The sequence below is a fragment of the Caloenas nicobarica genome, chromosome 1, assembly GCF_036013445.1.
Source record: "Caloenas nicobarica isolate bCalNic1 chromosome 1, bCalNic1.hap1, whole genome shotgun sequence".
Taxonomy (NCBI): Eukaryota; Metazoa; Chordata; class Aves; order Columbiformes; family Columbidae; genus Caloenas; species Caloenas nicobarica.
The window spans coordinates 143,786,120-143,813,517 of record NC_088245.1 but is presented as its reverse complement, the minus strand read 5'-3'; the positions used below and the strand labels follow the sequence as shown (position 1 = coordinate 143,813,517).

Sequence of the window (27,398 nt, the reverse complement as noted above, 5' to 3'; positions counted from 1 at the left end):
TGTACCGTGCGGACCCCTCCGCCCCGGGACACCCCCACACGGGGGCGCCGCTGGGGGGAAAGGGGATCGCCCTGCGGAGACACCGCCACTCCAGCAGGTGGCGCCGCCCCGCCGCCCGCCAGCAGGGGGCGGGGCCGAGCCGGGCGATGCGGCGGACGGAAGTGTTTGCGCGACCCGTGCCCTCCCGGCGTGCCTCGGGTGTCCGGTGACCCCTTCCCTCCCCTCCCGCGGGCGGCGGTGTGAGCGCGTCATGGCCGCCTCGAAGCCCGTGGAGGCGGCAGGCGGCGGCGGCACGGGGCTGTCCCGCTGGCAGCTGGCGCTGGTGCTGGGGGCACCGATTCTGCTGGGCGCCGGCGCGCTCTACCTGTGGGGACGGCGGGCGGCCCGCCGCGGCGGCAAGGGCGCCAGCGAGCGGAAGACGCCCGAGGGGCGGGCGAGCCCCGGGCCCTGTGGCGGCAGCGGGCAGCTCGATGGGCCCGGCCACGAGGAGACGGTGAGCGCGCGCCAGCGGCCGTTGGCGCGGACCCTTGCCCCCACCCCCCGCGCGCGTGCGCGAGGCGGCCGTTAGTCCCCGCAGCCGTGGGAGTCGGGGGAGGAGAGAAGCGCTGCTTTGTACCGGCAGGGACGGGGCTCGTTTCCGCCGCCCCGCCCGGGCGTGGAGTGTCGGGGCCTGAGCTCGTGGGCTGGGGTGGTGGGTGTCCCGGCGCTGGCGGGGCCGCCTGGAGCGGGGTACCCGGTCTGTGGCAGGCAGGGCCACGCAGGCCACTGTCCCGGTCCAAAAAGCCCTTGTCAGAGTCCCGGTCCTGGCCCGGAAAGAGGTGTGTGAGGGGATGGAGCCGCGCTGCGGCGGGTGCGCTCGGGTGGCATCCTCGGTGTGCTCAGGGCGGCTGCGAGGCCGGTCCGTGTGACTGTCTACAACTACCTGACAGGAGGTTGTAGCATGGAGCGTGTTGGTCTCCTCTCCCAAGTAGCAAGTGATAGGACAAGAAGAAATGTTCTCAGGTTGTGCCAGGGGAGGTTTAGATTGGATATTAGGAAAAAATTCTTCAAGGAGAGGGTTGTCAGGCATTGGAACAGGCTGCCCAGGACAGTGGTGGAGTCACCATCCCTGGAGGTATTTAAAAGACGCATAGATAAGGTTCTTAGGGACATGGTTTAGTGCTAGAGTTAGATTATGGTTGGACTCGGATGATCCTGAGGGTCTCTTCCAACTGAAATGATTTCATAATTCTATGACCATGGAGTGCTCATAACCAGGCGCTTGTGTCACAGCTTTCCCCTGTCTTGCTATGGCTGGTCGTGCTTTGTACAGGCTGCATGTATTGGGTCCAGTCTGGGTAGTGCCACTCGGGAAAGTGTGTTATTGAGTGCATTTTGTCATGAAGTACACATTAGCAGATGTGTATGCATCTGACAATGTGCTGCTTCTGAGGTGTGGAATACCTGTGAGCAAGTTCCTTCCAAGAACAGTGTTTTAAAAAATAAATCTGTGATCTGTTGTGTGTTAGTCTGAGATGCTGGGTACGGCAGCATGGAAATAAAACACAATAAAAATATTTTTAAAATTAAGTATGTTCCATGAAAATACAAAAGTCATGCAGTTCATGCAACTGAGAATTCAGAGCAGAGTTTGCCTAAACAGGTATGCTTTCAGAACTTACACTTATGCTGTTGTAAACTACCATTTTGAGAATTTTCAGATAAAAAGGTCTGTACGAAAAATGAAGGACAACATGGAAAATCAGGGTCCAGATCAGATCTGTCGTTCTCTTATATGTCTGTATGTAGAAAAATGCCTCTGAGATGCCCATTCTGCACATCTGCAATCACAGATGCATCGTGACAGTCACATTGTATTACTGAGGTGAGATTACAGTTAGCAAACATGTTTGAAGTGGTGGATTTGGCAAACTGATTTGCTTTGATAATAAAATGCCATTAAGATATTTCTTCTCCCATTCTTGTGTACCACCTGAAATAATCTGAACTTTCAGACCACGGTTTAAACTTCTTGTCTGAAATGATCAGGAGAGAAAAAAAATCAATTTTCAGAGATTTGGAAGAGGTCAGTTTTAGCCTTTATCATTTCAGTGATGAAGATTAGTGTTACATGAGTGGGCAGACAGTGGCAGGAGCACATGGGAGTGGTGAGGGTGACAACTTCCATAGGTAGTGAATCATAGGTAGCGAATCATAGGTAGCCTCGGGCATTTGTGGAAGCCTACTGAGCTGCAAAGTCTGTGCTGGACCTGGAGGAAGTTACTTGGATGCAGTGATTTGTTAGTTCATGAGCAGAAGTACTGAGCAAGTAGTGTACAGAGCACGCATACAAACTTTGTTTACTGTGGTAACTTTGGCTTGTGGCTGCAAACAGCATCTGGCATATTTATGGCAGTGTGCTTGCTACGTGCGAGCTCTGGTTTGCAGGCTACTTGTGACCTTTGTGTAGCTGCAGTGACCTTGCTGTTAGTATGTTAACTCTGGATTTCTTGATTGTAGTTCTGGAGTGTGGAATATACCATGGAGTGGTGTGTAATCATTCTGTAGTTGTACTTGAAGCAAGCACTTAAAACATTTAAAACACTTCTGTCTCACTTGATTTAAAATGTCATGTGTCTAGCTCTTTCAGGTTGCTCCACAAATTAAATTACTGGAAGCCTTTACACATATAAGAATAAGTACATTGTTGATTGGTATGATCCAGAGTTCCTTGAAAAGTGTCATTGCTTACTGTAAAGAAAAGAGGGATGTTACTTAGGAAAACTGTAGAATATAGTGTTGGATTTGCCTGATTACATGAGACAGTCATCTAAGTGGTGAAGCTATGGTTGCAGCAGGAAAATTAGTGTGGCTGCAGGTTCCCTTTACTGCTTTTTTTTTTGTGTGTGGGGAGGATTGTCTTCCCATTCCTCATATCCAAAGAGGTGATGTCATGTAGATTTCGTGTTTCCTCGCATATTTTATTATGTATGTTATTGACAGCACCCTTGATTGAAAATACAACTATGGCAGAGGCTTTACTTGTTAACTAGAAGCATTTTATTGGTCTGCCTTTCTAATGTGGTGGGCTATTTTTGTAAACTCAGTCAGATTTCAAATACAAATCTGTACAGCAATAAAAGCCAGTAATTCATTTCACAGTTTATAAACACAAGAGGGAATTCTTTTTGGAAACACACATGTCAATAATGAATAGGCTACCAACAGCTGTGTGAGGTAACTATTATTTTACTCAGAAATGTAACTTAGGACATAGACTTCTTTGTGCATTTCATTAAATCAGCTTTTGTATCCAATTGATGCTCTGTTCACTGGTTTGGAAGACAGGACCTTGAATTTTTTGTGTTCTTTGAAAATATGTAGGGTCTGCAGTCTTCATTATTCTTTATTCAGACTTCTTACTATTCTGGATGCAGTTCAGGCTTTTCTTTTACCTGCTGCAGAGGCTTCACATTTTTTCTCCAGGCTGTGTCTGCACTAAAGGATTCTCCTGGCATAGATGCACTGGCCAAGTGCGTGATCTGTGACTGACATGTTGGCAGAAGCCCTTAGCATAGGTGCTATTTCGGGAAAAGCTGAACTGCTTTTGAGATTCCTTCTTCTGTAAGCACAGCTCCTCAGCAGTACAGTAAACTGGTATTATTGGACCAGTTAAGTGCCAATGATAAAACTACATCTATGGATGGTTGGGAAGTCAAATTGCATCTGTTAGTTACGGAAGTTGTCATTGTTTCTTATAATTCAGATGGAATGTGTTTTAGTTAGTAACAGAAGTTGCTTTTTACGTGCTCTCTTAGTTTGTAGTGAACGTTGCATAACAAACATGTTGGAGAAGGAACCTGCTTTGCATTTATTGCATTAATTGATACCCCATTGATTCATTTTTTTTACTTATTCCATGAAAACTTAACGAGTTTATACCCTCCTTGTCTGACAGGAGTGAGCACCAGTTAGTCAGTGAGGTAATGTGTTGGTTTGCTTCAGTATTTTTTCTCCTTAAGTTGAAATAATTTACTTTTGCAAGTCTGCAATAGTCCAAATCTCATCTCTTAACACTTTTAGCAAGTTTGTAGGCTAACCCTGTGGTTTTGGTGTGTGAGGGAGCATTGAGCAGAGACTCTTGAATCTGTGTGGTGTTGCGTATTACAGACAAAGCTCTTTGAGTTCCTAGCAGTTCACTGTCTTTGTACATTTTCTTCTGAGCTGGATATAGTCCTTGAGTGCAGTGGTGGGTGAACATGGCCAAACTCCTTGGCCTGTGTGGTACTACATATCAAGATCAGCAGCCAACTAGTATGGCTTCTTTCCAGTATCTATTTTAATAGTAGTTGCTGAATGTTGCCTAGCTCACTGCTGTGTCATTAGATCAGTATATGAACGAATGAAACCCCTCTGTCTAGATACACTTATGTGATACTTACTCTGAGTTGATCTAAGCAAAGTACATAAAATGTAATTTCTGTTGTACTGGGCACCCATTGCCTAATAAATCTCACTATCAACCTACTGTAAGTCTTCTGTGTTTCATGCCAGCTGTAGTGGACAGGTGTAGAAAACTCTTAAACATGTGTGTAATAGCACTAGAACAATTGCTAGACTCTTGGCAGCTCATGTGCTGCTCACTTAATCACAGTTGGTGTGAATGACAAACTCGTTTGAAAGGAAGGTGACTGATGAAGAATGCTGACAAGTTGTACTGTAAACTTGAGCTTAATTATTTCTAAGTATAATATGTCCTTGCTTGCGCTCTGAATTTGCATCTTAAACTCATGTGATCGTTCTTTTTCTTGTAGTGGTTTTGGTACTAAGGAGGATCTTAAAGCCATTTATACTTGGTTAATACCTTTCAGTATAGGTCTGAAATAAGACTCAGACGAATGTTAGTCAAAAAAAGAGGTAAGATAGGTATTCAGCAACAGTATGTATTCAGAAAACTACTTTTTTTTGGTACCTGATCTCATCAAGAGGGTCCTCTCACTTGCAGAGGAAAAAAGAAGTCCAGGGCTCTTTGCCTTTTTTTTTTTTTTTTTTCAAGTTGATGAATTAAGGTGGCTGAAACAGGATTCCTCCATGTTTACATAGAGTTTCTGAACATTTTGTGAGGAAAACATATTTGCCGAGGTTAAAGTAACAGTTAAGAAATTTTTGTCAGTGTTGTCTAGTCTTTAGACAGTTACCAATCTGCTTGTTTAGTTACCTAGATAACAGAGTGCTTCTCAAATACACCAGCGTCTTCTGGCTTAAACTCTGTTTAAGACTTGTTAGTGAACAGTTGCTAAAAGCGGTCCTAAGTACTGAGATTTTTTAATGTAACTGCAGATAACTTCTGAGCTACTTGTTTATCCTGCCCTGGCAGATAAATGATTGTGAACTTCCATTCCTTTTGTTGAGCTGGTTTGCTTGGGTTTTTTCTTGCTTCATATGGACCTTCATCTTTGGGACAAAAAATGTCCAGTGCACTACACAGAGTGGCACTGGGTCAGGTGAGGAGAGGCAGTGAAGTTGGAAAATAATACCCAGACATTACATTTGCAAGAAAATAGAAGAAGATGATGTGAGGGGTTTTGATTACTTGTGCATGAGGTACATGAAGGTTGCTTGCATAATCCGTTTCTTATTTGTTTACATCTTCAGTGTAGCAGTTGAGAAGAACTGGAGGGCTGAGAAGCAGCAACTTAAAAATTTTGTCAGGGTTAAATTTAAGGCTTGACAAACTCTTTCAAATTGATCTTATGTTAAGAATTAATTTTCATATTCTTATTCATGCTATTATGAAAAGGTATTGCAGCATATAATGTGATGCGAGTTCTTTAATATCTCAAAAATAAAATACAAACCCACTCTAACAACAGAAAAACAACAACAACAACAACAACAACAACAACAAATGTAGCAAAGCAAAATAAGAGATTTGTGAGACTTAGGTCTTTAGTAGTTTTGGCTTCATCAGGTTATATACTGCAGTTAGTTAAGTTGAATATGTAACTTAAACAGAAATTAAGTAGTTTTATTTTTTTAAAAGGTTATGAATATTCTTTAAAATTTCACAAAGTTAAAATAAAAACTGTGGTTTTGTTTTTGTTTTGTTCCATGAGTTTAGCAGTCATATACCAAAGCTGTAAATTAATCCACTATTTTCTGCTATGTTTTCTATGGTAAAAGAGTTTCATGATGACTAAGAAAATAAATCTCATGGAGATCATTATTTTTTTTTTAAAAAAAGGAGTTTAAAACTTGGAATTGTGTTTTATGACCTTTTGGGCTTCAAGACATAGGTACAACATTTTGTTATTTTTGATGCATGATTTCTGTACAGTCTGTGGGATCCATTTTTTGTGGATATGAGATGCTAAGAGACTCTATTTTTTCATCTAAGTCATTAGCATCAATAAGTCCATTCTGATACAGAGCTGTATCAGCCTTGGTGTTTAACATGGCATTTATTAATTTCAACAGAGTATTGCATGCATACTGAGGACTATAGCAGAATAGTTTGACTAAGGTTGCAGAGATAAAGCATCTAAAGGCTAGGAGTCTAGTTTAAGGGAGCAAAACCAAAAAAAAAGTTGATTTCTTTCTTACCATAGGCATTATTGCGACTTTATTACATGATAGCATGTTGTGCTCTAACTTCTGACTCCCTACCCTGAAATTTCTTGCATAATGCAATGCACAGGTCAGAGAGTAACTATGGAGTTAGCATATATTCGGTGATTCATTTCTGTACAGTTGATCGTGTGGTCTGTGGTCCTTGCTGTTACTCAAAGCTTACTCAGATAACAAAGTTACTAATTTTAATGGTTTTCCTGTGGCATCATGCCTGGATTCTCTGAAGTTTTTGGTCCCTTTTTCATGCACTTAGACTTGTCTGAAGACTTCATGCTTCCCAAGAACCAGCAGAGCACCAGTGACAGCCCCACAACTACAGATTTCTTGCTTCCAGTTAGAATTCCTATCCCACACCTGACACTGGAGCAGCCATTGCATTTGGATTTTACCCAGTAGTCCTCACCTGTAGCATGTGTCTTCATGCAGGGGCTGCAGTGCAGAGCTGTCAAAGCACGTAAGGTGGAGCAGACAGACTGGTCAGTCTGAGGCGCATATTGGGGTAATATGTCCGCTGCGCTAAAAGAATTATAGTGGTCATAAAGTAGTAACCTAGCTGTAGCATAGGCTTAATCTCTGCAGTTTTAAACAATCTTCATACCAGGAACACAGGTCTGAATGTTTCAACATGGCCCACATATTGTGTTTTTCTTTTTGGTACCAAGTAAATTGGAACAGCACCGAATTTTGTAGATTATTTCACAGAGACATTTCTAATGCCATTTGCTTTAGAAACGCAGAAGAAAAATTCAGACTGGCTTTCATGCATTTGTCTGCTGCATATGCATAACACTTTCCTTAGTTAGAAGCATTGTTGTATTGGGAGCTAAATTTAGGACATACTTGAAGTAAATGCAATGTTTTCAAACTTGGGTTGAGTTTTAAAGAAACAAGTTTTCAAACACACAGTTACTTGCCTCTTGGTAAAAATACTTGCACTCTAATTCTGGTTTGTGTATCCATGGAGTTAAACACAGTGTATGAAAAGCATTGAAATTAATATTTTATCAATTTGAATAATATAATTTTTAAAAATGTAAAAGTGATGCAGGTTATCTTGTTCTATGAACAATGGAGGTGGTGCGGATTGATTTCCTATAATCCCAGTGACTGGTGACCTGTGAGAGAAGAGCTTTTCTGGCAGTAGGGATATTTAAGAAATTCTCTCCCTTATATGGTTTCACTGTTAAGTCTCTCCTCGGGAGAGTGCCTGTAGGATACTTTTGTTCTATTTGAATGCCTATTTTTGTGTAGGAACTAAGGCTGGCACCCATTATCTCGTTCTCTCATACTATGATTGGAAACCAGGCTGTAACAGAGGGGTTGTACAGCAACTCCTGAGTTTGCTTCAGGTTTTCAGTTTGAAACATCATTTAGATGCTAAGAATGATCAGACTGGCGTGAAATGAACAGACATAAAGTGAAACAGGCTGATGAACTGCAAAGATGCTTTTAAGCGTGTCTTACAGCAGTCTGGGTGTAGTTTGATGCTGGTGGTGGATGAGAGGGGAGAGGAGGCAGAAGTATGGCCAAAGAGCAGCATTTACAATTGCCAGCAAATCCTAGATGATCTTTTCAGTGCATGATTCAATAGGTGAGATATAGTGAATCCTGCAGCTATTGTTTAAGGCATTACTGGCCCCAGCTTGTACTCTTTCCTTCCTCAGAGAGGCTGGTAGGATGGCATATGTGCTCACACCTCTGTTTGTTTTGGTCTGGCAGGTTAGCCTGAACTGCTCCAAAATGTTGATCCTTGAAGCTAGGCTCTGAAAGAGGAGCAGAAATCCAGAAGATTAATATTAGGATCTTTTGCAGCTCTGTATTTCTTGAATTTGGGTCATACCCCTTTAATAAAGAGAGGCTTTTTATATCTGATTCCTTATAAACCACAATATTTGATAACTGATCTATATATCTAGGGGTTGCAGGTAGCAGTGTTGGTTTCTGCAGAAATGCAGATGATCAACAGGTGGTGCACAATGTAAAGATTCATTTAGCAGGGTCACAGGCCAGTTAGCAAAGTCTTCCATGCTCTGCTAAAAATTACAGACTGTGATGGTCCAGCACTTTGTGTTAGTGCTTGGATGAAGCAAGTTGTGCAAAGCTGTAAAGGAGTTAGCTGTAATTTGTCTAGTGTATGGCAGGCAAACCAGCTTTGTTTTCCATATAGGTTTTATTTGTCTTGCTCAGTAGGTCTTTCCATGAAGTGTTTTTCCATGTTTAATTCATAATCTGGTGAGTCAGCTCTGGTCTTATAGGCTAAATGTATTTCAGTAGGAAACTTACCCTATTTAAATTGCTTTAAGGGCTTTGTTGTGTTCACATATTAGTCTTTGGATAAATAACTTATCTCATTGGTTCTTCTGGTCACTGGCCACACAACATTAAAACCTGTATAGCTGTCCAAAGATAAATCAGTGCATTGTTTAATACCATTGTAGCGAATAGTTTGAAAAGTTTGTCTCCTATCTGATACACTAGCAAAAGAAAATCTGTTGTGTTTTTCCAGGAAATGGATGGAGAGAGATTTTCAGAAGTGTAGGCTGAAGTTTACCACTCAGATCCATTTTATATCTTTGAAGCTCAGCCCTTAAGCACATAGCTTGCATGCGATGATACTATTCTTATTTGAACTGACCTATCACTTTGTTTTTCAGAGCCCTCTTGATAGAGCCCAAGCAGCCAAGAACAAAGGAAACAAATATTTTAAAGCAGGAAAATATGAGCAAGCTATTCAGTGTTATACTGAGGCTATCAGCCTGTGCCCTCCTGAGAAAAACCTTGATCTTTCTACCTTCTATCAAAACAGAGCTGCTGCCTATGAACAACTGGTAAGAAATTAAAGATAATTATGTGTTTATTCTAAAAAGTTCCATTATAATTTGTGTATTTTGTTGCCTTTGTCCACTGTTAGATCCCAGGTGGTGATATGTTCTGCCTTCACAAGAAGATGCTGTTGTGTGCAGTTATTTTTCACTAGCTTGTCATACTTCTCCACATATAAATAAAAGTATTTTCTGTTAAGTATTATCAGTCTCTCTTATTTAACTCATTTGTGTACCTTTTTTGTAAGACAAGGTTTCCATTTCTTATCCTCTGGTACAATTTTCTTGTAGGTAAGCTGATTTTGCTTCTCTCAACTAGACTGTTTCTTCAATTGTTAGGTGAAAGGCCAAATATTTTGGAAGTATGCTACTTCAAAAATTAAACAAAAACCTACTAAAGCCCAAGACCTAAATTTTACACCTGTGGAAGTAACATTTATTTGATAGCTGAATATACTTGATATTAGTTTTAGAAGTCAACCAGAGTTGCTTATTATGGTATCAGTAAATTTGCTTATGAGGTCAAGTTAGTGAACTGTATAAAGGAGTGGAAAAATTGGCTTTGTACAGCCTGAAGTATCAATTGAGAGACTGTGTGATTAGAGAAATCTGTTCTTGAAAGTCAGAGAAGAGATAAAACAGTTCTCGTCTAATCAAATACTACTTAAAACACTATTTCATGCCATAATGAATCCCAAATGTATGTGTTTCTTCTTTTTCCATTATTAGAAAAGCCTGTTTTCATAATCAATTTTGCAGAGAAATGGATTTTTAGTTCTTAATACCCTTGACCAGCTCTACTGCTACATATGCATTTATCATCTCTTTGTAGTAACATGATGTAGTAAATGGAAATCACAAATTTAGGAAAAAAAGTGTTTTAGCACTTCATTAGACTTGTTTGCTGGTTTTCATTGTGTTTTCATCTTTTTTCTTGTATTTGTTTTGTTCCAGTCTTTCAGTCCCAATGTTGCCTCCTGCAAGCATCTTTGCGTCAACTAATTATCTTCTCCCATGTGCTTTGTACAACTGTCTGGTTTCGTTTTTCTGTAGGAATTCCTTTTCTGTTTTGTGGCTCTTCTGGTGCAGGTGGCTTCCAGTGGTGCCTGGCAGTTTCTTACTGAGAAACTTGCGGAAATAGAAGCAAGCAGGTAGAACTAGAGCCCTGAGAACTGCAGCTACTGTTAGGTGGGCATGACCCCGGAGTTGGTAGTGGAAAGCTAATATAATGCAGCTGAGTAGGGACTCTCTCATTGTGTTGTTTTCTACCCACAGCAAAAATGGACAGAAGTGGCACAAGACTGCACAAAGGCTGTTGAGCTTAATCCTAAATATGTAAAAGCTCTCTTCAGACGCGCAAAAGCTCATGAGAAGCTAGACAATAAGAAGGAATGTTTAGAAGGTGAGTGTCTCTTGACGTGTATATTTGAAAGTGGAACTAGCTCAGGCGCTTTGGAGAGGATAACTTCTGGGTTTGTTTTGTTTTTACTTCTGCAACTATAGAAATACAGAATTATTTATTTAAAAGCATTCATAGCTAATGCAAATACATTTTCTTCTCTTCTAAGAAGAAGCCTTTTCCCATTTTTCAAGCTGTCATCTGCTTAGGTCTGAAATAGCTGCTGAGAAATTGATGCAGCCACTCAATGTATTCTTCCTCCAGGAAACTACTTAAATTTTAGAATAGAATTCATGTAACATACTGAGTGGATAACGCACACAACAGTCGTTCTACTTCCACTCTAACAAACTTTCTTTCCTGTTTGTTTTAGAGAAATGGAAATACTACAGAAACCAAGGTGTTTTTGCAGGTGGAGATGCATGGTCAGACATGAGAGTATTATAGTCATATAAATGCATTTGGCAGGTACTGAAGGGAAAACAGCTTCAGTAGCATTCTGCTGTATAACTGTTATGAAAACTGGAACGGATTTTTAAGAAGCAAACATTTTAAAAAACATTAACACTGTGTATTTGGTAGAAACTACTGTGTCAAATCCTTCCAAATACTGTTCCTAACAGAACACATTTTGAACTGTCAGGAAGATGTGACTGAGAAGCCATGAAAATTAAGGAGTACTACAGGTCAGGTGTGTTGTCTGAGGGCACTTTTGAACAAAGGGATGCTGTTTGCAAGGATCCATTTAAATTTCATCAAGTGAAATTGTTCCTGCTTATGTAAATGGTTAAAAGGCAAATGAAATTTTCAGTTGTGCTCATTATCAAAGAAGGACAGAAAATAAGCCAGTGCTCTGACTGGCAAATCTAATAGTTAAATTACTTTCATTATGTATAACAGCAAAGAATTAGGTCTGCTAAACTAGAAGGTAAATAAGATGTGGAAATTTTATGTATCTATCTATCTATTTATTTATTTGCTGGCAGAATGCATTTCTGCCCTCTAAGACCATAGTCACTAGAAAAGGACTACTTAGGTGATTTAGTGTAGTCCTTTGCGATCACTAATTGCCCAACAGCTGCATTTCCAGAGTGCTATAATGAAATCTAAACTATAGTTGTGATAAACTGACAGATGATAAAGCCCTGAGAAAGGTCAAGTGTCCCTGCCATTGTAGGATAGCTTTTAAATGTAACTTATTTGTGATGTACTATTCAGTATATTCATGTACTATTCAATATATTCATCAACGACTTGGATGAGGGAACAGAGTGTACTATCAGCAAGTTTGCTGATGACACTAAACTGGGAGGAGTGGCTGACACGCCAGAAGGCCGTGCTGCCATCCAGTGAGATCTGGACAGGCTGGAGAGTTGGGCAGGGAAAAATTTAATGGAATACAACAAGGGCAAGTGTAGAGCCTTGCATCTAGATAGAAACAACCCCTAGTTCCAGTATAAGTTGGGGAATAACCTGTTAGAGAGCAGTGTAGGGGAAAGGGACCTGGAGGTCCTGGTGGACAGCAGGATGACCATGAGCCAGCACTGTGCCCTTGTGGCCAGGAAGGCCAATGGCATCCTGGGGTGTATTGGAAGGGGGGTAGTTAGTAGGTCCAGAGAGGTTCTCCTCCCCCTCTACTCTGCCCTGGTGAGACCTCATCTGGAATATTGTGTCCAGTTCTGGGCCCCTCAGTTCAGGACAGACGGGGAACTTCTGGAGAGAGTCCAGCGCAGAGCCACGAAGATGATGAAGGGAGTGGAGCATCTCCTGTATGAGGAAAGGCTGAGGGAGCTGGGTCTCTTTGGCTTAGAGAAGAGGAGACTGAGGGGTGACCTCATTAATGTTTATAAATATGTAAAGGGTGAGTGTCAGGAGGATGGAGCCAGGCTCTTCTCGGTGACAACCAATGATAGGACAAGGGGCAATGGGTGCAAACTGGAACACAAGAGGTTCCGCTTAAATATGAGACGAAACTTCTCAGTGAAGGTGACAGAGCACTGGAACAGACTGCCCAGGGAGGTTGTGGAGTCTCCTTCTCTGGAGACATCCGAAACCCACCTGGACGCCTTCCTGTGTAACCTCATCTAGGTGTTCCTGCTCCGGCAGGGGGATTGGAATAGATGATCTTTCGAGGTCCCTTCCTATCCCTAACATTCTGTGATTCTGTGAATGTTAATAGCATTAGTGGTTGTTACAATTTTTTTCAACCTTTATTTTTGTTTGATCTGAAAATTACCTGCTTTTTCTGAATGACAGCAGTTTTCAAATAGAATACTGCTTTTACCTGCCAACCTTGTATGGCCAGTAAAATCCCAGGAAACAGGGGATGTCCGTGTAGTGAAGGAAAGTAAAACCAAACAAAAAACCCACCATCACCAGCAAAAAAACCCTCCAATGATCCCTGGCAGTATAATTTGCAAGATGTTGCTGCCTCAGCCAAGTCCGGGCACTGGTTTACAGCTGCCGCTTTGGGCAAAGCATGTCTGCTAAGGTGGTATAGTACAGTGTTACTGCACACTGTAATTCACAGTCTTTCTGGGTGTAGCATGTTTTCCTGGGGACTCTGATGTGCTTCTTGACTATGCTGGAGTTATGAGGAGTGTCTGTATAAATGGTGGCATAATAGTACCTATAGGGTGTAGAATTACAGAAACTGTATTTATTCCAGGGGAAGACACTTGCTTTTCAAGTGTATTCAAACCATATACTGTTTGAATCTCAAGTCCACCTTTGCTGATATTTAAGTAGGAATTAAATTAATTAGGAAAAAACAGTGGTAGTGTGACATTAATTAGAGGATCCAGAGAAGTAATGAGAATGTACCATAAGAGCACATTTCACACTGCAAAGCATGATGCAGGGAGCAATGGGTTTGCATTTGCAGAGGCTCTACGTGTGAATGGAAGTGATATGTTATGGGCTAGCACTTCAAGTAGGCCAACAAACTATTTCTCTTAAAGTTGCACCATACCAAAGTCACAGAGGTGAGCAGAAAAATTTGAGATATAATATAGGAAGATTTCTTAAACTGAGCAAGAAGCAAGATGTGATTGGACTGAATGTGAATTTTAAAAGTAGAAAATTAGGATCAGTCCCATAAGAGAAGCCATGTTAACACTTTTAATGTGAACATAATATGAACATCATTACTATCCCCAAAGTTTCAAAATGTTGAAAGCCTCTGCTGGATGTATAAATTTTTTGTTCATCTATATATATGTATAGGTTACCATTCATCTAAGTGTGTTTGTCTCTAGATTAAAAACGTGATAAAAATAAACGTAATTTCTTTCATCCACTGTCATAAAGTCCTTTTATCACAAGGAGATCATTTTGGATACAAATTTGTATCTTGGAAAACATGGTAAATACAGCAAACTGGAAACAGAGGCTTTTACTCTTGGAGAGGACATTTATTAGTTTGACAGTGACTCATTGTAATAGTGGCATATTTTAATGTACTCCAGTGACTATCAGAATTTGTCTTTAGTCTCACTTTTGTGTGTTGTTTCCTAGATGTCACTGCAGTCTGCATTTTAGAAGGCTTCCAGAACCAGCAAAGTATGTTATTAGCTGATAAAGTTCTTAAACTCCTTGGAAAAGAAAAGGCCAAAGAGAAATACAAGGTAGGACTTGTGATATTGCTGATAAATTCTGATTTCACCTGACTGGTGGTTGAAATGTTGATTTTTGGCATTCTGTCAATTGTTGTAAGCAAGTCACTGTCTTCATCTGCTGAAGTATAACAGTTGATACGAACAGTTTTGTACAAAGCTACTGTTGTACCAATGTTTTCCTTTGGGACCTGTCCAAACTTTTTGAAACCTCAACAGGGAAGAGACCCTATTTCTAATAATTATTTCCCTTTAATAATCAAATTTATTGTGACATTCAGAAGACACCTAAGTTGTTGTGCTGCCTCACACAGGGCTTTTCTGGACTTGCGACACAATGAAAACAGGATATGTTGGAACAGCAGTAGCCTAATATTCTGTTGCACATCAGGTGGTTGAGTTAGGAATGTGTGTTGAGATAGGAGGGTTTATAAATTATGTGTTAAAATGTTGGTTCCATATGTATTGAATAGCTTAAAATAAGAAGAATGATGATATATGGCTTTTTCCCCAGGTTGTTCTTGGTTTCATAAAGAAATTTTGTGTAAGAAAGATTAAGTTGACAGCGGAATTCCTACATTTTAGAAAGTGGCAAAATAATACTGGTTTAAGGTTAGGGGGTTGTCTTTTGGTTTGGTGTGTGTTTTGTTTTGTTTGTTTGTTTTTTAAAGAAGAAAAGCAAAAAGCATTGCTTAAGAAAAAATAATGCAGTGCAAAGTTACATCATCTTATTAGTGGTCAGATTTCCTGATTCTTTCTTGAGAAATGCACCTTGATCTCCTAACTACCACAAATTCCTTGTGACATTCAGTCGCAGGCTGTTCCATTTCTGTAAACAGGTGCTCATACTTGTACTTTTCTATTTTCCCAGTCAGAAGTCTTTGTGTTAATGTTTGGAAGCTGCAGAAAAGAGAACCGTGGAAGTACAAGCGTAGTCAGGAGCAGTCATTCTAAGTGGCTGTAGGTTTACAAAAAAGTTGAGACAGGTATTAAAACATTCTCACTTGTTATTAAAACATTCTTGCTTGTTTTTTTGTGGTGATGGTTGAAGTGCTGAAATCCACATTGGTTTTGAGATGCTGAATTTCTTCCCTATGGAAATTTGGATAAATGTATGGTGTCAGGATAGCAAAAATGAATTGTGCTATTAGTGTGGTGGTAGTAGCATCATAAAATAGGTGCACTTCCAATAGACAGTGTTACAATAGAACTTAATAGAGAAATTCAGAAGAGTGCATTCAGACTTGCAGGAGAGGTGGAATTGTAGTTCTTGTATGCAGTGTTCATTTTGAGTAAGAAATATTTTTTAGCCGTAGAAAGGATTTTGTACCTCAGAGGTGTTACTTCTGGGATTTGTGTGGTATCTAGGCCAAGCTCCATGCAGAATCAGGTTATTGCCTCATTAGTCTTCATTGGAATGATAGACAGCAGCTTCTCTTGGACAAGTTGGAGGAAAGGGCCAAGTGCTATTCAGAATCTAGTTGAATGTAAGCTCATGCTTAAACTGCCAGCTTGCATTTTTCACTCAATTTATGTGCACACATACTGGTTTAGTACAACTACCCAGTGTCTTATGATATCCTAAGAGTCCTTGTTTTTAGTCACACATGCAGAAGGATACTGTATCCTTCCTCCTCTCTTGGATTTCTTCATTTTATTTCTACTGGTGATGGGTACTGAGTTGTGATCTGAAGCTTAAATAATCCCTAAATGTCAAACAAATAAAAAATATCAGACTATCAAATGAGATAGTGGGAAGTCAGACATTGGTTGTTTCATGAATGATTTTTTTTTTTTTTATAATCACATTTGTTTATCCATATCCATATTTACCAGGCAATCTTAGCATCTAATGACTTGAAATTACATTTCTCTGTTTCAGAATCGTGAGCCTCTGATGCCCTCACCACAGTTCATTAAATCCTACTTCAGTTCTTTCACAGATGATATAATCTCCCAACCTTTGCTTAAGGGTGAGAAATCAGATGAAGATAAGGATAAGGAGGGAGAGGCTTCTGAAGTAAAAGAAAAGTGAGTGTACAGTACAGTTGGGAATTGTTTGGAATTAGGTTTTCAGTGATTTTCACATACCGCTTGGTGTAATTTGCTGTTATAGTACTTGGCATGGGAGATTCTGTGGTAATAAAGTGAGAACAGTATTAAAAATGAAACTTTTATGAAAGGTGACTACTTGGTTCTAAACTGGAGGTGGCTTTGATCCACTAAACAGAGGAAGGACAATAAGATTCAGAAGATATGCTGAATATTTACTACATGACCATAGTAGAGCTTAGGAGATGGGAGGACTGGTTAGTCACGAATGATGCTTCTGGAGAAAGGAATATTTTATACTGAAGGAGAGTTTCCAAGAAGGAGCAAGTTAGACTTTGGATTGGAGGGGAGAAGACAAGCTAGGGTCTCTGTTAATGAACACTAGGAGTTTACAGCAACTGGGGCTGAAAGGTGTTCTGTGTTTCTGGAATCAAATGGCACATAAATGAGAGGTTTGTTCTGACAAAGGAAAGCTTGAGCTTTTTCCTTTTTGGAGTGGAGTTTCAGCACCACATAGCTGGTACTTTAACTTACTATGCTGTTTTCCAGTTTAATTTTGGAAGATGATATTGCTGTCAGTATGGAAACCATTGAAAACAGTGTTATGAATTTGATTTTTTTTAAAGTAAGGTAGAATGTCATGATTACAGGCAAATCCACTGAATCCAGGACACTTAGCTGAGGACAAGGCAATGTCAACTGTAATTTTTCCTGTGAAATCCTTTCTTACACATATAAACTGCACATGGCTATGTTTAATATTTCACTTTTCTGACTTGGAATTCCATCCCAGCCCTCTTGTTTTAAGGCAGATATTATCTCTGTCCTTAATGTGAAAAAAATTTCAAGGAAGAATGAAGCTCAACAAGTTCAAGAGCTTTAAAAGATTTTTCTTCTTTATTTCCAATGTAATTTTGACAGTTTTTGTCTAAATTGTTTTCAGTCTGTGATGGCTCCATCCAGGAATATTTGTAACTTTGCTTATAATGCTGCTGTTGTAACACAGCATAACAAAAGTTAGTATTTGTTATGATTTAATGAAAAGTCTGAATTGAAAGTGCAGTGTTCAGTGAATGCATGTATAAATACAATTGTTCTTACATCATTTACAGCTCTGGCTATTTGAGAGCAAAACAATATATGGAAGAAGAGAACTATGACAAAATTATCAGTGAGTGCACAAAAGAAATTGAAGCAAAGGGAAAATACATGGCAGAAGCTTTGCTTCTGCGAGCTACTTTTTACTTACTTATTGGCAATGCAAATGCTGCCAAACCGGACCTGGATCAAGTCATCAGCATGGAAGATGCAAATGTGAAGGTAAGAACCTGTCACAGCTGGGTTGTAGTTGGGGTTGAGAAAATGTAGAAGTTAAACGATGAACTTGCAGTATAGTTCAAGAGCTTGTTTCTCCAAGTTTTCAGGTACTTTAATGGGAGTGTTCTGGTTTATTTACCATTTTGTGTTTTCATTCCTGACAAACTGTTTTTCAAGGACTTGTTTATTTTTGAGCCAGCTGTGCTAAGTAGTACAAACTAAAGAACAGGGGAAGTTAAATGAATTAGAGGCTTATCCAGTCTGAAAAATCAGTTCATAAATAAGAGGGAAAAAACATTAATTGTACTGCATATTGGACTGCTTCAAAGAATGCTGATCTATTTGTAAGCATAGGGAGCCTGTCTTCTAAAGGAATTTTGGGGAGTTGTAAATCCACCAAGATGCAAGCATAGGCTGCCATATTTGAAATCAGAGGAATTGATTCATTTAGAGTACTATGAAATTTATCCCTGCTTAGAATGAATTAAATCTATCAGTGGGAAAAACTAGTCAAATGAAAAACTTGGCTGTAATTGTAACAAAGCCTTAAATCTGGAGGAATGCTAAAGTGGCTAATGCTGCTTTAAACTTTTTTTACAGCTCCGAGCTAATGCTCTGATCAAACGAGGAAGTATGTATATGCAGCAGCAGCAACCTGTGCTGTCCACTCAAGACTTTAACATGGCTGCTGATATCGATCCTCAGAATGCAGATGTTTACCACCATCGAGGACAAGTAAGAAACATTAGAGATTTTGTCCCAATACTTGAATATTTCGATACAAACTAAAAGAAAAATGATCAGTACATCATCGGAGACACATACTGTTTGTGGCAGAAAAAAACATGAACTCCTGATTTGGAACTCTTGCGGAATAAACACGCAGTCTAATTTACAGGTTCAGGTCAGGCAGCAACAGTTTATTTCTGTAGCTGTAGGAAAGAACACAAAGCAACAGAGGTTCAGCCCTCTATCAGAATGAACTCTGGCTTTAAAAGTACTAGGGCTTATATACATTTACAGCAGATAAAAGCTGCTTTGTGAAGGGGCCTGATAGGGCAGAGCAGCATCTGCATGGAAGGAAGCTTTGTTAAGAGTGGATGTAACATGCGTTCCTGACAACTCAGCATCTGCAGCGCTGCAGCCTAGACTTGCATCTGTTCAGCTCATCCGTCTCTGGCTTGTGATGCTGCTGTGTCCTTGACTAATTTCTAGACCTAGGGAGGCCTGCTTCCACAGATGTGTAATATAAAAGGTGCTGGAAGAAAAAGGAAACACTACCATATGCAGGTATGCTACGTTGTATTTGTAAGGAAGACTTCCACAGATCAGATGCCTCTCTCCATGAATTCATTAGATCTCTTTAGTGCTCAGAAATAAGAATGGTGTTATGTGTTGATGGAAGGGAATAAAAGCTTTCTGCAGACTGAAAATTAATGGTTTAAAATAGCTTCACAGTAAAGTAAGAGAATGATGAAATGAGCTCTGTTCTTGTGGAGGAATAGGAATGTAAAAAAAAAAAAAAAAAGTTGAAATAGAAGCTGGGAAAGCTGAAATGCTTCAACATCCAACTAGTCCGCAGGCAATTAACTACAGCAAGGCAAAGCGACTTGAGAAAATACGGCATAATTTTGGAGACTGGACATAATGCTAAAGCAGTAATGGCGACAGTCTAAAATGCAAGCATTCTCAATCCCTACTCATGGACATTACCTTTTTGTGCACGACGCCAAAGTTTCACTGGTGGCTTTGTTATTTTATGTCACTGGCTTATGGTCATGTGTTTTGTAGGTTTCTAGGCAGTTCTAAAACTGAACTGGAGATTATATGAGTAACTGACACTAATAAAATTATCACTTAAGTGTCTGAAGTGCAGATTAAATGCAGAATTAGAATTTTGTTTCATTCTGGCTAGCTGAAAATCCTGCTTGACCAAATTGAAGAGGCTGTGGAAGACTTTGATGAATGTATCCGATTGCGACCTGATTCTGCCTTGGCTCAAGCACAGAAATGTTTTGCTCTGGTAGGTAACATGCTGGTGTTTATCTGGGTGCTTGTACTTTTTAAAAGTTCTGGAAAACATATTGTGTTTCTGTTTTATTTCAATTTAATGGAAATGTAGGGCAACAAACATCTCAGTATCATTCAAGGTAAAGAAATAATGCAACAGTTTCTTCAGTTGGAGTGTTTGCTGCTTTCATTTTGAAATGTGCGTTGCTCAAACAGTAGGTCATCTTTTTTGTTTTGTGGTAGACGAACACAAATCTTCATTCTAATTGTATCACATAAAATTGATTTAAATAAAACTTTAATGTTACGGAAAACTGTCATCTTCAAGAAATTGGAAACAAACTATTTCAAGCTAGTACGATGCCTCTGCATTCGGGATTCTTCTGAGGACAGCTTTGCATAGTGGGAACAAGGAGGAAATCCAGGCTTAGGATTTCCAGGCTTTAGAAATAGAAGGAGGCTGCCGGCAGCTATCAGGCCTTATGGCTTCCCTCTTTCTCCCTTTCTCCTCTCCAAGGCCACTCTACCAGAGACTTGAACACATGGTAGGTTCTTAACAGATTTAGTAGGATGTAGAGGCATGTCACTTTCTGGAACTTGTAATTGTTATGGTGCATGTGTCTCTTGGGGAAGTGGTTAGGGTCCAATGAGCCTTTTTGTGTGTATGGTGGTGTTTCATTTTTTTCCTTTTTATCTTTTTTTTCCTTTTTCTTGAATAGTATCGCCAAGCTTATACAGGAAATAATCCCTTGCCTGTGCAAGTAGCCATGAAAGGCTTTGAAGATGTCATTAAAAAATTTCCGAAGTGTGCTGAAGGCTATGCACTCTATGCTCAGGTACATTTTTTTCTCTCTTAAAGAAAATGCTGCATTCTCTTTCACCTTTTACCTTGGATAACACACATTTCTTCAAATAATATGTGAAGATTTTTGAGAATAAGTTCTGAGATAACACATGCTGTCTTTAATAAGGTACCAGAGTTTATGGGTATGGGTGTTCTGGGGTAGAGGAACAACCTCTAGAGGTAGAGGGAGAATTGTCGGAGCATAATCCAAGTGATGAGAGTCAAGGGTGACAGAGGTCTGGCATACACTTCTTGAATTCCTGCATGTATGTGGCATCTCTCATGATGGATGTCAGGGATTTTATGGGTAATTTGGGAGTTAAATGTGTGGAACTAAGCTAACAGTTTTGTTCTGCTACAAATGATGTGTACTGCTCAAGCGGAGTGTTTGGAGTACTCTTGTAACAGAGGTGGTTAATTTCTCCTCTAAGAAAATGTACTGCTGGTTCTAGTACAAAGCATGAGATGTTCTGATTTTAAGTATGTAGGCAACATGGATGCATTTCCTTTTGAAAGAAGTGTATTTGGAAAAGGAAGAAGTTGAGACTTACAGGTACAGACTTTTAGAATGCCTTTTGCTTGCAGTACACTTAGCATGTTGCTTGTGGACCTCCCATTACAGATGGTACTGTCATCAGTAATTTGTGCACTTAAAGCCTACCAGCTTTCTTCTAAAAAGCCTCCATTTTGAAACTTAACTCTGGTAACTGATGTGCCTGGCCTGCTCTATGATAAGAGAGCTATATCCAATCTCACATCGTCAATATGGTTTTAATTAGAATTAGCCCTGCACAGAGTGCGTGTTTTGGTTGCGTATTGACATACAGTTTTCTCTTCTGATGCAGGCACTAACTGATCAACAGCAGTTTGGCAAGGCTGATGAAATGTATGATAAATGCATTGAGCTTGAGCCAGACAATGCCACTACATATGTTCATAAAGGGTATGTATTGAGTTTGCGATCCTCTTGGTCGAGGACAGTTGGCATATTTAAATGAATCAACCTGAATTGAATGTTTGTGGTTAGAAGCTTAGCCAGGAGAAATAACTTTGTGAAAATATTTTAGTGCTGTTTCTACAGGTTCTCTTGACTAAACTGTGAATAAGTTTCAGAGAAGTTTCATTAGTGTTCATTCCTAATGGAGTATCTGCTTGAACAAATCTGACTTTTACTTCAGCCCTATTTTCAGCTTTGTGCTGTAGTTTTCTCTTTCATAAAACAACTTGTAACAAGTCATCTTGGGAGGAATTTACCTTTCTTTCGAGTCACTAAACTGGTAACATGGCTTATTGAAAGTGACTTTCACATAAAGGTTTTTAAAAGCCATGAAGTTACTGTCTACCCTGCATTAGGATCAAATACTTTGGGGATTTTCTTTTTTGGTTATGTGATCTGGGTTTTGGGAGGAATATGTGAGGAAGTTTGTTCTAAATTTTCCTTCTCTTCTAGTTTACTTCAGCTCCAGTGGAAGCAAGATTTAGACAAAGGGTTAGAACTCATAAGCAAGGCCATTGAAATTGATAACAAATGTGATTTTGCATATGAAACCATGGGAACGATTGAAGTGCAAAGGTAACGTTGAATTGCAGTGTTTAAAAGTTCTTAGTTACTTCTGAAATTACAGAAGTCCTTGAGATTTCCTTATCGATCTTAAGTCTTTCTTAAGATCTTCTCCCCTGTGCTGTACAAGGCCAGCTCTTACCCAAAGTCCTGATTTCTGTTGTGTAACTCTTAGGTAAAGCCTTCCTTTCTCTATGGCATAATTCTGCTTTATAGTCTGACAAGTTTCTGTGTTTACCAATTTCATACTTATTGGACAACAGGCAGATGAATCTGTGTATGTTTAAATACACCCTTTCTGCATTTAAGATGACTTCCTTCATCATTACTAGGCTTCATGTGTATCTGATGTAGTCCTTAAACATATCTTGTTGGACCATTTGTACTGAGGATCCTGAGCTATACTCTCAAGCCTGACGATTTGTGTTTAATCCCAACAGAGCTGTAGTTTACAAGTTCACAGTGTAAAGAGGAAAGACTAATGCACTATTCTGTAACAGTGCATTGTAGTACAATTGTGCAAAAGTTTGGCGTGTAGCTGAGAGTATAGTTGAGGTTGAGTCTTTTTTTTTTTTTTTTTTACATATCTAGCCATCAAAAGGACAGACAAACCGTTGCCATGAGACATATTGCAAGCATTTTCTATTTGAATAATGTGAACTCTTGACTATGCTAGTTTTTGTCTTAAGTACACAAACTCTTTTCAAGAGACATCAAAGTCCCAGCGTTATCTTTGTAGTAAACATGGTGTCCTGTGGAGAACATTTTATGCCCCACTGCCACCCTTGGGTGCTTTTAAGAGGAAGGCAGTTTAACAACTGTCCTAGTTGCTTAGGCTTGCTAACAACTTCTCTCGGTTTGCTCATTGTCATTGAAAGTTCTCGTGGTGGTTCTTCCTGAAGTCCTTTTAAGATGTCAGTAGTGGAGAGTGTAAGTCCTGAAGGAAAAAAAGATGCTGTAGAGATGGAAAGGTTGCTCTGTCAGCCTTAATTGGACTACATTTTGGTTTATTTCAGGGGTAATCTGGATAAAGCCATTGAAATGTTCAACAAAGCTATCAACCTGGCCAAATCTGAAATGGAGATGGCCCACCTCTACTCGCTCTGTGATGCTGCCTATGCCCAGACTGAAGTTGCAAAGAAGTATGGATTGAAACCACCAACACTGTAAAGAAATGAGAAGAAAATGACCTTCAAAAGTGAAGTTGCCCACTTCAGCCAGCCCTAAAGACGCTGTTGCAGACCATGTTGAATGGTGGAACATAGATTTTTCCCGTTCGTGGAGTTGTCATTTGCTACATCTGTTAAATGTTTAGGTGTTGTGGGAGTGGTTGTTCAAGGAAGTATGCAGTGTTGCATCTCGTTCCTTCTGCAGCAAAAACCTTGAAGTATGTTAAGGGAAACAAAGTTGCAGGGGAACAAAACGAAGATATTTTGGCCATGCAAATAAAAACTTCACACTGGTTCATTTTGGGTGATTATGTTGTGGGCGATTTTTGCTTTTTCAAACAATATTACAGCATGTGGGTTTTTTTCCTGTTGATTTTAAAGGTAATACTAGTCAGTGCTGTAAAATAGGTTTCTTTTTTATATGCAATTAATCCTTGAGGGTTGATTTTAATTTTGCAAAAAGGAAAAAATAATTTTCAAACTGTTTAATAATAGACGGGGTTTTTTTAAGTCAGTAGATGTGGAGAGAATCCCTGTAAATATATGCAAGCATGCACAATCTTCCCTTAAAGCCCCTCCCACCCTCTGCATAAATTACTTAGAAATAGTCCTGTGGCAGCTATTAGGCAATTAATTTGATAGTCCTTATCCTCACCCCAGAAAGCTCTAGAGTACTGTATAGGAGAGCTAGTACAGAGGTTGGCTGGGGAAGAAGGTCAGGTAACACTGCTTCAGCGTAAGCTTTGCTGGAAGAAAGGCCGTGTTCCTGTGCAGCAATGCTTACCTGAATGTCACAGCAAGGTGTTCTGGAGAGCTCAGAGGGACTTTCAAGAACAGGAAGCACTGCTGGGAGTAGAGCTGCCAAGGTAAGGTCATGCTTGCATATAATCTTTGTAATCTCTGACACTCTTGCTTAAATGTAACAGCTAACAGACTATCCAAATTCTCTTCAGTTTCTAGAGACGGCTGTGTTCTGATCTGCTCCTTGTAATAGCACTTTGCAGGATTAAGTGAAATAAGGAAAAAAGCATAGGTTAAAACTTCAAATTATGGATTTAGAATCTGTGCTGGTTTCCTTGTTCTTTAGACCCGGTCTTGTCCAAGGTTGCAAATATTGTAGGAAGGAAGCAACTGTTCTGCAAATAGCACATTGGCAAATTATTAAATACTAGTATAAACCATCTTCTTCTAGCTAGGAACTTCACAGAGGGCTCTGTTGCTTTGGGTTGATCCTTCAGGTATGGAAGTCAATCAGTCCATCTTGCTTCTCCCTGGATTGATGTGGCTGGATAAACCTCATGCAAATACTTAACTGATGTAGCTTAATTTATGATACACTAATTTGGGCTCCTCTCTGTTCTGAAACAATAGATTTGCTTGTGCTGAATTGTCTAATGTATTTCATCTTTTAAAGAAATGAACCATGCTGTGGTCAAACTGTCTTGTTCTGTAGTTGTGCCACCATATAGCAGCAGCTTGTATTTTCAACCTGACCTTCCTTTCTCCCAGCAACAACACTTGAGAAATCAAATGGTGGAGAGTAGACATAAAGATTTAATCATTCTGTTTTAGCTAGCTCAGTAGGTGATCTGAAATAATAGTGTTGGTGTAGAATTGAAGGCATTGGAAGGTACTGGCAGCTTCTAAGGGCACTGCACTAACAAGTGTCAAATGTCTTCTGGAACTTCCAATCTCAGCATCAGTTACCTGAGAACAAAAATATGCCAGACTGACTGATGTGACCTGTTCTCCTGAGGAGTTTTTATTCGCATGGCCTTATTTACATTGGCATTTTCTCCTCTTCACCCTACCTGTACCTCATTCCTTACCCCACCCAATCATTTAAGGGAAAAAAGCATGTGCTGTCAAATACTAGCATTCCAAATCATCACAGACTTTTGCCTGTTCTTGAACTAGTTTGAAACTGCACTGAAAGGATGCATTGTCTGTATTTTTTTTTTGTAAATGATGTATCACCTGTAAACTGAAAAAATAAATATTACCTTCAAGTATCTCTCTCTGACATGTATAAGAACAGGTTTTGATGAAAGTGTTCTCTGCAGTGGTGCACCCTGTGTGTATTTGAAGTTGCTCTGAATCTAGGAAGAACTAGTGCTGACTGACTCCCTGTCATCTTCTCTCACTTCAACCTTTAAGAAAAAATGAGGAGCAGGCATGGAATTGACAAGTTTTTATCTCTGATTGCTTCCATCACTGACAGAGGTATGATCTTGAAAGCTGAAGATGACAGGGGAAAGGAAGTCCAGCCAGGAAAGCTGGGAATCTGAGTAGCTGACACCTTGTTAATGTGTGTGTGCAGGTGGATCCCTTTAGTGAAAGGGATTTTTTTTTTAATGGCTGATACAGTTGAGGCTTTGCTTTAAGCCAGGTGTGCATGTGAACTTTGAGAAAAGCTTATTAAATAGGGATCAAGAGCTGAACTGAAACAAGTATTACTGCAATTAAAAAAAAATATATCTGTTTAAGTAATGTTTGAGGCTGGTACTGAAGAATTGGATAAGCCTGGTGTATTCTGGAGACACTGGGAAGCTGCTTTTACACATAGTTGTCTTGCATCTTAACTCTGATCATGTAAAATCCCTGCTGTTCATGTTAAGAGCCAAGTTTGCCAAAATGGCGATTAGAAGTTGTGACATGAATTAATAGAATCTACTTGCAGATTGAAAGTGAAGAGAGAACAAACACATGCTAAGGAACTGTACCTATAACTTATTCTAGAACTATTAAACACAGCTTAGATGCAGCTTTAACCAGGCTTCTCAGCTGCAGTGGTAATAACACTGCCTGATACACAGGCATTAACTGTGTTTTCTACCATTTCTTTAAAAAGAATTTAAATTCTTGCAGGTTGAAATTCTGGAGCTATTTCAGAGCTGTTACTGCCTGGTTTTCTATACTTAGAGAATATCGGTGTATACTTAAAAGTGCCTGTTTTCTACCAACACAGAGACTGATTATTGACTGCATTATTTAGCTGAGAACCGATTGTGTACTTTTTTCATTGAAATCCACCCCAAAAATTCACAGTCTGTTTTTATCACTTCTGAGTGGATCACACTGGAGGCCTCTGAAACATCCTACTAAAACAAGGTGCTTTAAATCTGTCCTGAGCTCATGTCACCTCTTTAGCTGAGTTCACCCAGTCTCTCCATTTGGGATTGTATGGGAGGAGGGTCCAGGCCACAGATTCTGTTGTTCTGTCACAGACTGCACTTTGCATATTTAAAATTATGTGGTCAGCCCGTAAGAGTCCTGCACAACTTTAATCCTCCAGAGGTAGCATTTACTTTCTGCTCTGCCGCATGTTAAACTAGCAAAGAGAAGGGAAAGACAGCTGGAGTAGTTTAGAAAAATGGATGTGTAACAGTTGTGATGATTTAGAACAGGGGTGTCAAGCTCATTTTCACTGGGGGGCACATCAGCCTCATGGTTCCCTTCAAAGGGCCAAATGTAATTTTAGGACTGTATAAAGGTAGGAGTGGTTACGTTTATCCAGTCCTAAAATTACATTCGGCCCTTTGAAGGCAACCGTGAGGCTGATGTGGCCCCCAGTAAAAATGAGCTTGCCCCCCCACCACCCCGATTTAGAAGAGCCTGGTGATGGCCATAATGGATGCCAATTGTAGAGTATGTGGGAGGCACTAATCTAATGCAGGAGACTTAAATGGTAAATTGTTATTTTTTTTATATTTATTTTTCAACAAATAAATCTTCGTTTCACCTTATGCTCTGTGGCTTGTTTCTTAAAGAGTTCCAGTACAGTATGTACACCACAATGCAGTGCAGACCAAAAAAATGCCTGCTGGAATAGATCATGCCACTGCGTGGAATGGTGTGACCTGCCTTTTGAGGGGAAAGATGCCTCAGGGTTTGCCTCAATTTAACCATTAATTTTCCTCTATAAAATATACACCCAGTTCATTTCAGAGAACCCAAAAGGACATTAAAGCAAAACAAATAAACAAAAAGTCAAGAACAGC

The 27,398-nt window shown here is 39.8% G+C and overlaps 1 protein-coding gene across 1 annotated transcript; it reads left to right on the top strand.

The window, feature by feature from the left end:
* Positions 1 to 202: 202 nt before the first annotated feature.
* TOMM70 (translocase of outer mitochondrial membrane 70) lies at positions 203 to 27,135 on the top strand. Its single transcript, XM_065651901.1, has 12 exons — positions 203 to 493; positions 9,264 to 9,437; positions 10,707 to 10,833; positions 14,347 to 14,456; positions 16,327 to 16,475; positions 17,609 to 17,816; positions 18,414 to 18,548; positions 19,729 to 19,836; positions 20,543 to 20,659; positions 21,513 to 21,610; positions 22,118 to 22,240; positions 23,245 to 27,135. The coding sequence occupies exons 1-12, from the start codon at positions 251 to 253 to the stop codon at positions 23,396 to 23,398; spliced, it is 1,746 nt and encodes a 581-aa protein (XP_065507973.1). The 5' UTR covers positions 203 to 250; the 3' UTR covers positions 23,399 to 27,135.
* The last annotated feature ends 263 nt before the right edge of the window (positions 27,136 to 27,398 follow it).